This window comes from Arachis hypogaea, chromosome 10, assembly GCF_003086295.3.
Source record: "Arachis hypogaea cultivar Tifrunner chromosome 10, arahy.Tifrunner.gnm2.J5K5, whole genome shotgun sequence".
NCBI classification, from domain to species: Eukaryota; Viridiplantae; Streptophyta; class Magnoliopsida; order Fabales; family Fabaceae; genus Arachis; species Arachis hypogaea.
Genome location: NC_092045.1, coordinates 99,967,911 through 99,984,570, shown reverse-complemented (window position 1 = coordinate 99,984,570; position 16,660 = coordinate 99,967,911). Strand labels below are relative to the sequence as shown.

Sequence of the window (16,660 nt, the reverse complement as noted above, 5' to 3'; positions counted from 1 at the left end):
TTTGTGCCATTTCTGGCGTTAAACGCCGGGCTGGTGCCCCTTTCTGGCGTTTAACGCCAACTTCTTGCCCTTTACTGGCGTTTAACGCCAGTCTGGTGCCCCTTTCTGGCGTTAAACGCCCAGAATGGTGCCAGACTGGGCGTTAAACGCCCATCTGCTAGCCTTACTGGCGTTTAAACGCCAGCAGGATCTTCATCCAGGGTGTGCTATTTTTCTTTCTGTTTTTCATTCTGTTTTTACTTTTTCAATTGATTTTGTGACTTCTCATGATCATCAACCTACAAAAAACATAAAATAACAAAGGAAAATAGATAAAATATGACATTGGGTTGCCTCCCAACAAGCGCTTCTTTAATGTCAGTAGCTTGACAGAGGGCTCTCATGGAGCCTCACAGATGCTCAGAGCAATGTTGGGACCTCCCAACACCAAACTTAGAGTTTGAATGTGGGGGTTCAACACCAAACTTAGAAGTTGGTTGTGGCCTCCCAACACCAAACTTAGAGTTTGACTGTGGGGGCTCTGTTTGGCTCTGTTTTGAGAGAAGCTCTTCATGCTTCCTCTCCATGATGATAGAGGGATATCCTTGAGCCTCAAACACAAAGGATTCTTCATTCACTTGACTGATCAATTCTCCTCTATCAACATCAATCACAGCCTTTGCTGTGGCTAGGAAGGGTCTGCCAAGGATGATAGATTCATCCATGCACTTCCCAGTCTCTAGGACTATGAAATCAGCAGGGATGTAATGGTCTTCAACTTTTACCAGAACATCCTCTACAAGTCCATAAGCTTGTTTTCTTGAGTTGTCTGCCATCTCTAGTGAGATTTTTGCAGCTTGCACCTCAAAGATCCCTAGCTTCTCCATTACAGAGAGGGGCATGAGGTTTACACTTGACCCTAGGTCACACAAGGCCTTCTTAAAGGTCATGGTGCCTATGGTACAAGGTATTGAAAACTTCCCAGGATCCTGTCTCTTTTGAGGCAGTTTCTGCCTAGACAAGTCATCCAGTTCTTTGGTGAGCAAAGGGGGTTCATCATCCCAAGTCTCATTTCCAAATAACTTATCATTTAGCTTCATGATTGCTCCAAGGTATTTAGCAACTTGCTCTTCAGTGACATACTCATCCTCTTCAGAGGAAGAATACTCATCAAAGCTCATGAATGGCAGAAGTAAGTTCAATGGAATCTCTATGGTCTCATTTTGAGCCTCAGATTCCCATGGTTCCTCATTGGGGAACTCATTGGAGGTCAGTAGACGTCCATTGAGGTCTTCCTCAGTGGCGTTCACTACCTCTCCTTCCTCTCTAAATTCGGCCATGTTGATGGCCTTGCACTCTCCTTTTGGATTTTCTTCTGTATTGCTTGGAAGAGTACTAGAAGGGAGTTCAGTAATTTTCTTGCTCAGCTGACCCACTTGTGCCTCCAAGTTTCTAATGGAGGACCTTGTTTCAGTCATGAAACTTTGAGTGGTTTTGATTAGATCAGAGACCACGGTTGCTAAGTCAGAGTGGTTCTGTTTAGAACTCTCTGTCTGTTGCTGAGAAGATGATGGAAAAGGCTTGCTATTGCTAAACCTGTTTCTTCCACCATTATTATTGTTGAAACCTTGTTGAGGTCTCTGTTGATCCTTCCATGAGAGATTTGGATGATTTCTCCATGAAGGATTATAGGTGTTTCCATAGGGTTCTCCCATGTAATTCACCTCTTCCATTGAAGGGTTCTCAGGATCATAAGCTTCCTCTTCAGATGAAGCCTCCTTAGTACTACCTGGTGCATTTTGCATTCCAGACAGACTTTGAGAAATCAAATTGACTTGCTGAGTCAATATTTTGTTCTGAGCTAATATGGCATTCAGAGTGTCAATCTCAAGAACTCCTTTCTTCTGATTAGTCACATTGTTTACAGGATTCCTTTCAGAAGTGTACATGAATTGGTTATTTGCAACCATTTCAATCAGCTCTTGAGCTTCTGTAGGCGTCTTCTTCAGATGAAGAGATCCTCCAGCAGAGCTATCCAAAGACATCTTGGACAGTTCAGACAGACCATCATAGAAAATACCTATGATGCTCCATTCAAAAAGCATATCAGAGGGACACTTTCTGATTAATTGTTTGTATCTTTCCCAAGCTTCATAGAGGGATTCTCCTTCCTTCTGTCTGAAGGTTTGGACTTCCACTCTAAGCTTACTCAATTTTTGAGGTGGAAAGAACTTTGCCAAGAAGGCATTGACTAGCTTTTCCCAAGAGTTCATGCTTTCTTTAGGTTGTGAGTCCAACCATGTCCTAGCTCTGTCTCTTACAGCAAAAGGGAATAGCATAAGTCTGTAGACCTCAGGGTCAACCCCATTAGTCTTGACAGTGTCACAGATTTGCAAGAACTCAGCTAAGAACTGATGAGGATCTTCCAATGGAAGTCCATGGAACTTGCAATTCTGTTGCATTAGAGAAACTAATTGAGGCTTAAGCTCAAAGTTGTTTGCTCCAATGGCAGGGATAGAGATGCTTCTCCCATAGAAATCGGGAGTAGGTGCAGTAAAGTCACCCAGCACCTTCCTTGCATTGTTGGCATTGTTGTTGTTTTCGGCTGCCATGTGTTCTTCTTCTTTGAAGATTTCTGTTAGGTCCTCTACAGAGAATTGTGCCTTAGCTTCTCTTAGTTTTCGCTTCAAGGTCCTTTCAGGTTCAGGATCAGCCTCAACAAGAATGCTTTTGTCTTTGCTTCTGCTCATATGAAAGAGAAGAAAACAAGGAAATATAGAATCCTCTATGTCACAGTATAGAGATTCCTTGAGGTGTCAGAGAAAAAGAAAAATAGAAGTCAGAGGTAGAAAATTCGAACTTATCAAGAAAGATGGAGTTCGAATTGTGCATTAAGGAATAGTGTTAGTCCATAAATAGAAGGATGTGAGAAGAGGGGAAGAAATTTTCGAAAATTAAGTAAAAGATTTTAAAAACATTTTGAAAAACAATGATTGAATATGGATATGTTGAGCTTCAGGATATTGTTCTGACAAGAGGTTCATTGTTAATGGACAGAGAATCAAGCATTATCTTGAAAGCAACTTTGAGCAGGAATGCTCAAAACTGAGACTTGAGTGATTCTCAGTGAAAGTCCAGCTAAAGACAGTAAAGAAGCGCTTGCTGGGAGGCAACCCAGTCATTAGGAAGTTGTATGAATTGTTCTTACAGAGGCAAGTATCAAAAATTAAGGAATTCACAGAGTTACAGAAGGATTCAGCTCAAAAAGCAGAGAAAAAGAGCTTACTGGCGAAAAAACGCCAGTAAGGGGCATTTTGGGCGTTAAACGCCAGAATGGGTACCATTCTGGGCGTTTAACGCCAGGAATGGTGCCATTTTGGGCGTTAAACGCCAGAATGGGCACCATTCTGGGCGTTTAACGCCAGGTGTGCAGCATCCTGGGCGTTCAGAAAAACGCCCAGTGCTAAAGGATTTCTGGCGTTTAACGCCAGCCAGGGCACCTGGCTGGGCGTTAAACGCCCAAAAGGGGTGCCATTTGGGCGTTAAACGCCAGAATGAGTGCCATTCTGGGCGTTTAACGCCAGAAAGGTGGGGGGACCACAATTTTGTTTTCAACTCAGATTTTTTCAAACTTTCCTTTTCTCTCCCATATTTTTCTACAAAAACACATCTCAATCTCTCATCATTCACTTTCAAATTTTCAAAAATTTAAGATCATTCTTCAAATCTTCCAAATCATTCCCAAATTTTGTTCAAAAACTCACCCTTCTTTCAAATTCTTTCCATATCTCCTCAAATCTCCTTTCAAATTTTTCTTTTTTTCGAAAATCTCTCCCCCCCACTCTATAAATAAACGTTTGGCTCCCTCTTCCCACCACACCATTCGAATTTCCTCTTCCTCTCTCTCTTCTTCTTTCCTTTCTTTTGCTTGAGGACAAGCAAACCTCTAAGTTTGGTGTGCTTTTCCGTGATCACTAAGCCAAGATTCTTCAAGATCATGGCTTCTAAGGGAAAACAAACCAATTTAAGAGGAAAGAAAGAGAATAATCCAAAGAACCTTTGGAATCAAGAGAAGTTCTTAACCAAAGAACATGAAGACCATTATCACAAAATAATGGGTCTGAGGTCAGTGATCCCGGAAGTTAAATTTGATCTGAAAGAAGATGAATATCCGGGGATCCAAGAGCAAATTCGAAATAGAGGATGGGAAGTTCTGACCAATCCTGAAATAAAGGTTGGAAGGAACATGGTTCAGGAATTCTACTCAAATCTGTGGCTAACAGATAAGCAAAGAATGACTGGAACTGCCTACCATACCTACAGAACCATGGTCAGAGGGAAAGTTATGTACTTCCATCTGGACAAAATAAGAGAAATCTTCAAACTACCTCAACTGCAAGATGATCCTGATTCCTTCAATAGGAGGATGGTGAGAGTAGATAAAGGGTTGGATCAAGTTCTAGAGGATATATGCCTCCCTAGGACTAAGTGGATAACCAATTCAAAGGGTGTCCCAAACCAACTCAAGAGGGGAGACCTCAAACCAATTGCAAGAGGTTGGCTAGACTTTATTGGGCGTTCCATATTGCCCACTAGCAACCGTTCTGAGGTCACCATCAAGAGGGCAGTGATGATTCATTGCATTATGCTTGGAAAAGAAGTGGAGGTTCACCATGTGATTGCTTGTGAGATCTACACAATTGCAAATAAGAATTCCACTGAAGCCAAATTGGCTTACCCAAGCTTGATTTCCTTGCTCTGTAAAGAGGCTGGGGTGAAGATGGGAGTAGATGAGTTCATACCCATTGAACACCCAATCACCAAGAAGTCAATGGAAGGCCAAATGCAAGACAACTCTATCAAGAGGAGGGCGCAGGAATTCCTCCCTGAATTCCCAAGAATTGACTACTGGACCAGCCTAGAAGCATCTATCACCAAGTTGCAAGAGACTATGGAGCAACTGAAGGAAGAACAGCAGAATCAGAACTGCATGCTCTGCAAATTGCTGAAGGAACAAGAGAAGCAGGGGCGTGAACTCCAAGAGCTGAAACGCCAAAAGCTCTCCTCTCAAGTTGAGGGAGCATCCACTTCTCAAAATCAAGGTTGTTGAGTCCTAACTCTGTGAAAACCTCTATCATTAGGAGCCTATGTTTTTGCGTTTTTTTTTCTTTTGTTTTGTTTTCTATTTTTATTTTTTAGTCTCATCTTATATCTATCTTTGAGTCTTGTTCTTAATTCATAATTAATAAAATTGAAATTTTATGCCTTAAAGCTATGAATGTCCTATGAATCCATCACCTCTCTTAAATGAAAAATGCTTTAATCACAAAAGAACAAGAAGTACAGGATTTCGAAATTTATCATTGAAACTAGTTGAATTAGTTTGATGTGGTGACAATACTTTTTGTCTTCTGAATGAATGCTTGAACAGTGCATATGTCTTTTGAATTTGTTGTTTTGAGAATGTTAAAATTGTTGGCTCTTGAAAGAATGAGGAGAAAGAGAACTGTTATTGAGGATCTAGAAAAAAATCATCAGATTGATTCTTGAAGCAAGAAAAAGCAGTGAAAAAAAAATTTTCGAAAAAAAAGAAGAAAAAGAAAGAAAGAAAAAGAAAAAAAAAGAAAGAAATAAAGTTGTGATCCAAGGCAACAAGAGTGTGCTTAAGAACCCTGGACACCTCTAATTGGGGACTCTAGCAAAGCTGAGTCACAATCTGAAAAGGTTCACCCAATTATGTGTCTGTGGCATGTATGTATCTGGTGGTAATACTGGAAGACAGAGTGCTTTGGGCCACAGCCAAGACTCATACACTAGCTATGTTCAAGAATCATTATGCTTAACTAGGAGAATCAATAACACTATCTGAGTTCTGAGTTCTTATAGATGCCAATCATTCTGAACTTCAAGGGATAGAGTGAGATGCCAAAACTGTTCGGAGGCAAAAAGCTACTAGTCCCGCTCATCTAATTGGAGCTAAGTTTCCTTGATATTTTGGCGTCTATAGTATATTCTCTTCTTTTTATCCTATTTTGATTTTCAGTTGCTTGGGGACAAGCAACAATTTAAGTTTGGTGTTGTGATGAGCGGATAATTTGTATGCTTTTTGGCATTGTTTTTAGTATGTTTTTGGTAGAATCTAGTTAGTTTTTAGTATATTTTTATTAGTTTTTAGCTAAAATTTACTTTTCTGGACTTTACTATGAGTTTGTGTGTTTTTCTGTGATTTCAGGTATTTTCTGGCTGAAATTGAGGGTCCTGAGCAAAAATCTGATTCCGAGACCAAAAAGGACTGCAGATGCTGTTGGATTCTGACCTCCCTGCACTCGAAGTGGATTTTCTGGAGCTACAGAAGCCCAATTGGCGCGCTCTTAACGGCGTTGGAAAGTAGACATCCTGGGCTTTCCAGCAATATATAATAGTCCATACTTTGCCCAAGATTTGATGGCCCAAACCGGCGTGGCAAATCAGCCTCAGAAATTCCAGCGTTTAACGCTGGAACTGGCATAAAACTTGGAGTTAAACGCCCAAACTGGCATGAAAGCTGGCGTTTAACTCCAGAAAAGGTCTCTACACGAAATTGCTTCATTGCTCAACCCAAGCACACACCAAGTGGGCCCGGAAGTGGATTTTTAAGTCATTTACTCATCTCTGTATACCCTAGGCTACTAGTTTACTATTAATAGGATCTTTTGACATTGTATCTGTACCTCATGACACTTTACACGTTTTCTTTGTGTATTTTCTACAGCATGAGTCTCTAAACCCCATGGTTGGGGGTGAGGAGCTCTGCTGTGTCTTGATGGATTAATGCAATTACTACTGTTTCTCATTCAATCATGCTTGCTTCCATTCTAAGATAATGCTTGTTCTTAACCCGGATGAATGTGATGATCCGTGACAATCATCATCATTCTCAACTATGAACGTGTGCCTGACAACCACCTCCGTTCTACCTTAGATTAAGTAATTATCTCTTGGATTCTTTAATCGGAATCTTCGTGGTATAAGCTAGAACTGATGGCGGCATTCAAGAGAATCCGGAAGGTCTAAACCTTGTCTGTGGTATTCTGAGTAGGATTCAATGATTGAATGACTGTGACGAACTTCAAACTCCTGAAGGCGGGGCGTTAGTGACAGACGCAAAAGAATCACTGGATTCTATTCCGGCCTGATCGAGAACCGACAGATGATTAGCCATGCTGTGACAGAGCATAGGAACATTTTCACTGAGAGGATGAGAGGTAGCCATTGACAACGGTGAAACCCTACATACAGGTTGCCATGGAAGGAGCCTTGCGTGTTTGATGAAGAAGACAGTAGGAAAGCAGAGATTCAGAAGACAGAGCATCTCCAAAACTTCAACCTATTCTCCATTACTGCAAAACAAGTAACCATTTCATGTTCTTTTGCTTTTCACAATCAATCCTGATAATTTCTGATATCCTGACTAAGATTTACAAGATAACCATAGCTTGCTTCAAGCCGACAATCTCCGTGGGATCGACCCTTGCTCACGCAAGGTATTACTTGGACGACCCAGTGCACTTGCTGGTTAGTTGTGCGGAGTTGCAAAAGTGTGATTGCAATTTCGTGCACCAGTCGTCCAAGTAATAAACCTTACGCGAGTGATATACCACAGAGATTGTTGGTATGAAGCAAGCTATGGTCACCTTGTAAATCTTAATCATGCAAACTCAAATGGATATGGGTGATATACGAATAAAACATAAAGATAAAGATAGAGATACTTATGTAATTCATTGGTGGGAATTTCAGATAAGCGTATGGAGATGCTTGGTCCCTTCCGTCTCTCTGCTTTCCTACTGTCTTCATCCAATCCTTCTTACTCCTTTCCATGGCAAGCTGTATGCAAGGGTTTCACCGTTGTCAGTGGCTACCTCCCATCCTCTCAGTGGAAATGTTCAACGCACCCTGTCACGGCACGGCTATCCATCTGTCGGTTCTCAATCAGGCCGGAATAGAATCCAGTGATTCTTTTGCGTCTGTCACTAACGCCCTGCCCTCAGGAGTTTGAAGCTCGTCACAGTCATTCAATCATTGAATCCTACTCAGAATACCACAGACAAGGTTTAGACCTTCCGGATTCTCTTGAATGCCGCCATCAGTTCTAGCTTATACCACGAAGACTCTGATCTCACGGAATGGCTGGCTCGGTTGTCAGGCGAGCGCTCGGTTGTCAGGCGATCAACCATGTGTCGTGTATCAGGAATCCAAGAGATATCCACCCAATCTAAGGTAGAACGGAGGTGGTTGTCAGGCACACGTTCATAGGTGAGAATGATGATGAGTGTCACGGATCATCACATTCATCAAGTTGAAGAACAAGTGATATCTTAGAACAAGAACAAGCGGAATTGAATAGAAGAACAATAGTAATTGCATTAATACTCGAGGTACAGCAGAGCTCCACACCTTAATCTATGGTGTGTAGAAACTCCACCGTTGAAAATACATAAGTGATAGTGTGATCATTGGCTTCGGCCCCAGAGAAGGAACCAGAAGAACCAAGATCGATCTAAGAACTAGATGTCCAAAGATGATCTAGAGATCTAGAGTGATCAAAAGATGAAAATACAATAGTAAAAGGTCCTATATATAGAGAACTAGTAGCCTAGGGTTTACAGAGATGAGTAAATGACATAAAAATCCAATTCCGGGCCCACTTGGTGTGTGCTTGGGCTGAGCATTGAAGCATTTTCGTATAGAGACTCTTCTTGGAGTTAAACGCCAGCTTTGGTGCCAGTTTGGGCGTTTAACTCCCACTTTGGTGCCAGTTCCGGCGTTTAACGCTGGAAATTCTGAGGGTGACTTTGAACGCCGGTTTGGGCCATCGAATCTTGAGCAAAGTATAAACTATTATATATTGCTGGAAAGCCCAGGATGTCTACTTTCCAACGCCGTTGAGAGCGCGCCAATTGGGCTTCTGTAGCTCCAGAAAATCCACTTCGAGTACAGGGAGGTCAGAATCCAACAGCATCTGCAGTCTTTTTTAGTCTCTGAATCAGATTTTTGCTCAGGTCCCTCAATTTCAGCCAGAAAATACCTGAAATCACAGAAAAACACACAAACTCATAGTAAAGTCCAGAAAAGTGAATTTTAACTAAAAACTAATAAAAATATACTAAAAACTAACTAGATCATACTAAAAACATACTAAAAACAATGCCAAAAAGTGTATAAATTATCCGCTCATCACAGTGCTTGCCTCTTTGCCCTTCACAACATTCATGAGTTGGATAGATCCAACACACTAAGTTACTTGAGATTGAGCCTCTCATTCTTTGACGATAGATGTCAGAGTCCCTAACTTAGGACAGTCCTTTATTTGGTGTGGTCCCTTGCACATAAAGCATCCTCCTTTGGGCACGAAAACTTTCTTCTTTTCCTCATACTCTTTCTTTGAAGAGTATTTTCCTTCCTACTTGGTTGAGAAACTCTTCCCCTTATCTCTCCCACTTTTAACAGTCCAAATTAATCATCCAGAACCTTTATTACAAATATCTATCCTACCACAACTTTCTAAATATTTTTAGATTATTTCATACTATTCTTCATACTTTTATATACATCCACACTATTTTAGATTACTTTATGACATTCCAGAGTATTCTAGAACCTTATAGGGTATTTCGGGACCTTCTAGGACATTTTAGAACGTTCTGGAATCATTTAGAGCATTCTTAAACACTTCAGAAAACTATACAAACACCGTTAAATCTAACATTCTAAAATTTACTGTGACACAACGCTTCCTTTTTTTTATGTTTCCTTTGGTACTCAACAGGGGTGCTCATGACTCAGTCCTGTTCCTTTTTAAGTTTTACTTTAAGATTAATTTGGTCCAGCTTAGTTGTGATCTAGTTAGACTCGAGATTTTAATAAATGACTCGACTAATTTATTAAATTGGGTTCGAGTTATCCAGAATAAACTCGTTGAAACTGCATAAAAAAAAATATACATTTTGTTCTCATGAAACTTTAAATATGTATTCGGTGTGTAATTGACTTAATTATTATTATGTCAATGTTGCAATGTTATGAAATAATTGTTTTAAAAAATTTAGAAATTCAAAAGATGTGAAATCCAAACTTTGGTAATATTGTGATGCACTATAAAAAGTATATGTCTTTTAACTTAATTCTAATCTTACTATTTTGGTTTTAATCAAATTTGTTGAATTAGAAATAGATCAAAAAATTATAAAATGAGAATTTATAGACAAATTTAAATTTAAATATGAATATCAACTTCTCAATAACAATTTTTTTTATAAATAAATATTTTTATAATTTTTTGGCATAAAATTTATCAAGATTCGAATTTCACCCGATTTATATTCAGTTTTAATGTGATATGAAAATAGTATAATTTTATTGGATTTAAAATTGAATAAAAATCGAAAATAAACCTAATCATTATTTAGGTTCAACTCCCTATCAAATCGCATCTGGTTTCACTCGGCCATATGTATCTTTAGTACACAGTATACGTTCAAAATGGTGGCTAAATTTTGTTCATAGGAAGAGAATTGGTGTGTAACGTTATATTATTGAAATGGTTGGTATTTTTTCGGTGACATGGAGTTAATTTTTTTTAAAATTGTTATTAAATAAATCAGACCGTCAAGTCTATTGAAAAGAAAGACAGAGAATGAAAATTGAGAGTTTGATTTGAATAAAATACACAAACTTAAAAATTAGATTTGTGTATTATAAAATTTTATAAAAATTTAACTATACAAATTCGAGAATCAGGTTTATTCGTTATAAAATTTTTTATATTCAATGCACAAATTTGAGGATTAAATTTGTCTTTCATACTCTTATTAAATATACTATATTCCAATAACACTACAAAATACAATTTTTTTCTAATATCAAAATTAAAAAAATGTCAAAACGTTTCTTCTAATTTCGTAAATTATTTTTTAATAAAAAATTGAAAAATTGGTCTTAGTCAAATAAAATAAAAGATTAATTTACTGTATTTTAAAATTTTAAATAATAATTTATTCATTAAATTTTTCTTTAAAAAATTGTAGACTAATTTATTTAGCTTTTAAATACTTACATTAATAGACCAACTTTATATTTATATATAGACAGTTAGACACCTCTCCATTTTTGGAAAGAGGAGAATATTTAGGGTAATACTCATTAGTGAATAGTGATTACTCTTACGAGTAAAAAATAAAATAAAAGCAGCGTAAGCATGTGAACTGTAAGAAACACGTGTTCCGACCACCCTGACCGTGAAATTCAGTGAAACAACAGAGTTTGATGACCGAAAGAACCAACGATACCAACAACCTTCCAAATCCCAAGAAAATGAAATTCATGTCCCCACCTTAAAATCATCGCTCTTCTCTCCTTCCTCAACTACTCTCCAAACCAAATTCATTACCTTTTACTCCTTTACTCTCCAAAGTTACCGTCTTTTCCTCTTTCGGTATCTCTCTCCACAAACACGAAGGATAAGAATAATGAGAACCGGAAACAATTGGAGAGAAATCCAAAATTGATGCTGTGTTTGATGTTTCTGCTGAATGAGACACTTGGAATTTTAATTTGGCTTCGTTCATTCAAAGTCAATCAAATCGGATCTAATCAATAATAGGGTTTATAGTTGATAGTTGGGGAATAAGGGTGTGTGTATGTGTGTGTGTGTGTTTTTATGGCTACAGAGACCAAAAGTGCTACGGTGAAGCTCAAGGGAATTTCACAAGATGGACCTTCCAGGCCAAAGGCTACTGATTCTTTAGCTCTCAAGAAGAAGATCGATGGCTCTATCAGAAGCCCACCTGATTCCAAGATGAAATCTGTAACCACTGTCACAAAATCTGAGGTAATCATTCTTCGGAAATTTTGATTAAAAATTGCAACTTTTTTATGATGTTGAGGCCATTCTTAGCGCAATTTTGGCTTTGGAGGCATATGGGTGGTGTTGTTGGATTCAATTGTTATTTGGGTTGCTTCTATTTTTGGCGCTTCTGGAAATTTCATTTGCTGGATTTTCCCACCTTGTGGAAATCAACAGATTAGATTGATTGAGTCTTGATTTTTCATGTTGCTGATGCTCCTTGAGGGAGGGAGTTAGTTCATAGTTCATGGATTGTTCCTGTTAATTTGTGTTAACGGTTACATGAGTGTTGAGCTGTAGACTGTGGTTGATTACAATAGATTATTTTGTGATGATGGAAATTATAGAATCATAAAGCTTGGCCTTTCTATTATTCTATATATCAAATTCTATGTGTTGATTTCAATTGTGATGGTATTGATTTTATTTTACTTTGAATGACATTTGAAGGTTAAATCAAAATCAACACCATCGTCGTCGTCGTCCAAAACAGTAACGAAAACAAAGACGACAACTACCAGAGTAAAGAAAGTCTATAATCTTCCTGGCCAAAAACACGATCCTCCCGAACAGGTTCTGATCTTTACCCATAGTTGATTCCTGGAATTTAAAAGCCAATTTATAGATGCGGTATTGTGGTAATCAATGTTGTCTTGTCCTTGATGTTCTTTTTGTGCCTTGTGTCAACAGAAAGAGCCCTTGAGGATTTTCTACGAGTCATTGTCAAAACAGATTCCAACAAGTGAAATGGCAGAATTTTGGTGAGTTTAATTTCAGTCATGAGCTCCAACGTTGATTGCGCCTGTGTATTGATTAAATAACAGTTTAGCATCGGTTAGTGTAGAATTCACACTTGTATTTGAAAGGTCACTTTATTGCTACATATATCTGCAGGGCATAATCCATTTAGTGCTCCATGACCATAGAATAACTTTTTCAATCTTTGTGTTGAAGTCATCTTCATTTGATTCTGTTGATAATATGATGCTTTGAAGTATTATGAGCCTGTGCTGCTTGGATTTCCCAGACACATCTGTTAGAATATTCTAATTGGTTTATAGGACGGTATTATATATTAGCGCATGTTTAGCATAATATAATCTGCTGTGTGTTTAGATATTTGCCTAAGCCAATACTCAAACAGTATAACCTTATGTTAGGATGACCACCATAATTGTTCTGTTTCGTAAATGAAACGTGTAAACTGCCTTTGCTGTTTTATCAAAAGCTTAAGAGTTTAATTTCTATGCACTAAATTGTTATCAAATAAGAATGTAAGAAACTGCAATGTCATTATGTGTAGTCACATGAATTTAAATTTAAAACATAGCATGGCATATTCTTGCATTGCTATTAGATTGCAGTTTAAGTGCACATCACTTAAACTAAAAATTCATACCTTAAGTAACTAGCTTTGCTATGGTCCCTACCTGTGTACAAGTGAATTCCTCATTCCTCTCCCATTCATGTCTAACATTGGTGACTTGTGTATGATGATGTAGTTGTTTTCATAGATTGAAAGATGTTGGAAGGATCTTTCCTTTGTTAACAGAATCCCTTTTGCTTTGGCAATCAGCAGTCCATTTTGCTTTAATTTTTTCTCAATTACAAGATTTATTGGCTATATTAATACCCTAGGAAAAATTAATTTAATTGGGTTGGCCAACCTTAGGTTACATTTTCATCTTTAACTGCTAAGGTTGGCATTAGTAAACGAAATCCTGTCTGGCATAAACATTCTTCATTTAGTGTACCGCTGTACGAACATATTATAGTCTACAGAGAAGTTATAACAAGTATAGTTTAGAACAAAAAAGGCTCGGTGCCGAAGCATGCTGTGGTAACGCAGGATTCGGAGAAGGGTCGCACCCAAAGGGTGTAATGTAGGCAGCCTAACCTGATAATTTTATCCATGGCTGATTCTACGTCTTGAACCCGTAACCTTGATGTCACATGGCGACAACTCAACCATTGTTGAACATAAATTGCTAATTGCCACAAGAAGCAGCAAGGATTGGTCTACAAAGTTTTTTGCACAGGACTTGTGTGAAAATTCGAATGAGTCTTTAAACCTTTTGTGTTGTTTATATTCTGATAGGTGAAAATTTTTTCATCGATTGATTACAGTGCTGTTTGCATTCATTTCTACTAGCAGCATTCTTATAGGATTTTCAAAAGCTATGAAAAGAAAAGTGCTAAACAACATTACTCTTACAAACATCTGAGAGACCTCGAATGCTACTTCTTATGAAATTTACTTTCTTGCTGAGCTAATCAATGCTATTATGAAACTATCAGTCATAGGCTGTCTATGAATACTGAATACCATACTCCTTTCTCGTGAATGTCAATATCTGTAGTTGATTCCATTAGTTAATCATGGTAACTTTCATTTTTTTATTTAGATGAGTTCATTGAATGAGTATATATACCAAGTGTTTGCTGTTGTTATAATCTTTTGAAAATGTATATGATGCAACTTCGCGTCGATGCCTTCGATTGGAAAGGAATCCTTGTATTTTAGATATAGCCATGTCATTAATCCCACTTTACAAAAAATAAGATACTGACTCAGTCTTCCGTAATAGGGAAACATTGATCTCAATGCTTCTTTGTATTGATAGGTATAAATGTTATCTGATCATTTGTTTTTCAAAGTGGTTAAATTACACCAACCCCTCTTGGGATTTTTACAAGAATAGTTAGTGTTATATTTGACAAATTAAAATACAAGGGTACTAAGTGTAATATTATAAAAAATCTCAAGGCAATTCAATATATGTTTTGTATAACTCCTGAGTATTGTTTTCTATCAAGTTCTCAAGTGTTCTAGAACTGTGGTTTTCTTCATTTCTGTGTTGGATTAAGACTTGCGAAGAATTCACAAGGCAAGGCATGAATACCTCAATATGCAGGTTAATGGAGCATGGGCTGCTATCACCTGACAGAGCTAAGAAAGCGTTTGACAAGAAGCAGAGGAAGCAAAAGGAGCAACGGACAGGAACTCCTGTTAAGCCGTCAAAGCCGCCATCTAGAACCGAAACTTCACAGAAGCCGCAACAGCCACCGTCAAGGAATGGTGACATAAAAGCCAAGAAAAGAATCATCGATGAGAGCGACGACGATGATGATTTCGTCTTAAGCCATAAAAGAAGAAAGGGGTAAGAAGGAAAAGCCTCCTAATGTTTTATTTAACTTGTGAACAAAGCAAAAGAGGAAAAGAATAAAAAAGGAAGAAAAGTTGTAAGGTAGAAATTTTAACAATTGTTAGATTAAAGACATTCTTTATCTTTCAAACTTTACTGAGACAATAATGGACAATGGTAATAGACAATTGGACAATGCAACTTATGTGTCTTGAAGAATCTATTGTCATCTAGAATTTGATCTTTTCTGGTGCCTTTACTTTCATTCTCCCATGTCCATGATTGCGAAAATTGATCTTCAGAAACAGAAAGGTATCTTAGAACTTTTGGGTTTGTATTGATTTCAACTCTCCTTTAAATTGAGAAACGCTATACGTGTAATCATTTTATCTTGTAGATTGAATGGGGTGTGAAACTCACATGGAAAGAGTGTATGTCAACTCAAAATATGACACCATTATCTTATCTTATATGAAATTCTAAAGTCCGATAAATAGTGATATCAAAAATCCAAAGTGGATTACTCCACAACTTCATGGAATTACAGAAATATCACGCTTTAAACATTCAAGCCGTTTTCATAAAAACAAAAAACAATAATCAATAGAAGTCCACTATAAAAAATTCTAGCAGAAGTCATATGGGGGAGGAATGTTAAGTACAATCATTCATTAAGAAAATGTGCAAATATAAGGAAAAAATAGTTGGAGTTTAAATATAGTTGTAATATGACAATAATCAAACATCCACAACCACATTAATAAATTTATTTTTATTAAGGGCTAGCAACTTATTTCCACACTTAATTTACTAACGGAGAATTTAATCCATGTTTATTAAGAGAACTATATCACGTTATGGGACTTTAATTAGGTTAACACAAATTAATCAAACTTTTGGTAATAGAATTTTCATACTGGTTGTTCAATTAAGAACCCCAAATAAAAAACATGAAAGTTACTTAACTTTAATGTTATAATAAGACCTCTAAAATAACTTTTAATGTTAATCATTTATTTATAGTTATGTTAGTAAAATTAAATATTTTTTTTTGAAAACTAGTAAAATTAAATCAAGTTGTATGCAAATGCAAGTAACAAAGTTTAGAAAGTCAAAGTCAATATTCAATTTGAATTCAAGGTCATTACAAGTTTACAATTCATCACTAAGACTACAAATTTTTTGTAATATCATCTTGCACAAATTGAATTCAACATCAAAGACTCCACAACTTACATCAGCATGCATTATAATCAATTTGGTGTCACTGCCATTATCAAATTACAAAGCTATGAAGATATAAAGATGACGTTATCAAGCAAGTGGTATTATCAAGTAGTTACAATGCAAGATTGGTTGGCTACATACACCGCCTTTGATTCTTAGCAATTAAGAAATATTATCTTGATTGAGTAATCTTGCATTCTTGCCTATAAAAGGCTTTAACTCATCTATTTTAAGGATGTGCTCCACAGAAGTTAAATGAGTATGGTTTTAAGATTTAAGTGATGCTTTTTTGTTTTTTGTCTTTTTTTTTTGGTAAAGTGCTAAATTAGTCTGCTATATTTAGGCGTAATCCTGTTTTAGTTTTTAAGGTTTAAAATATCCTATTTAAGATTTTCATTTAGTTTCAATGTAATCCCACCGTGAG

The 16,660-nt window shown here is 37.2% G+C and overlaps 1 protein-coding gene and 1 non-coding gene across 2 annotated transcripts; both read left to right on the top strand.

Moving 5' to 3' along the window:
- Nucleotides 1–2,078: 2,078 nt before the first annotated feature.
- LOC112718624 (small nucleolar RNA R71) lies at nucleotides 2,079–2,186 on the top strand. The gene has a single exon (XR_003160956.1). It is a non-coding gene; the product is annotated as a small nucleolar RNA R71 (small nucleolar RNA).
- An 8,942-nt stretch (nucleotides 2,187–11,128) lies between these two features.
- Nucleotides 11,129–15,210, top strand: LOC112716113 (uncharacterized). Its single transcript, XM_025767967.3, has 4 exons — nucleotides 11,129–11,848; nucleotides 12,314–12,436; nucleotides 12,554–12,624; nucleotides 14,779–15,210. The coding sequence occupies exons 1-4, from the start codon at nucleotides 11,678–11,680 to the stop codon at nucleotides 15,026–15,028; spliced, it is 615 nt and encodes a 204-aa protein (XP_025623752.1). The 5' UTR covers nucleotides 11,129–11,677; the 3' UTR covers nucleotides 15,029–15,210.
- Nucleotides 15,211–16,660: the final 1,450 nt, after the last annotated feature.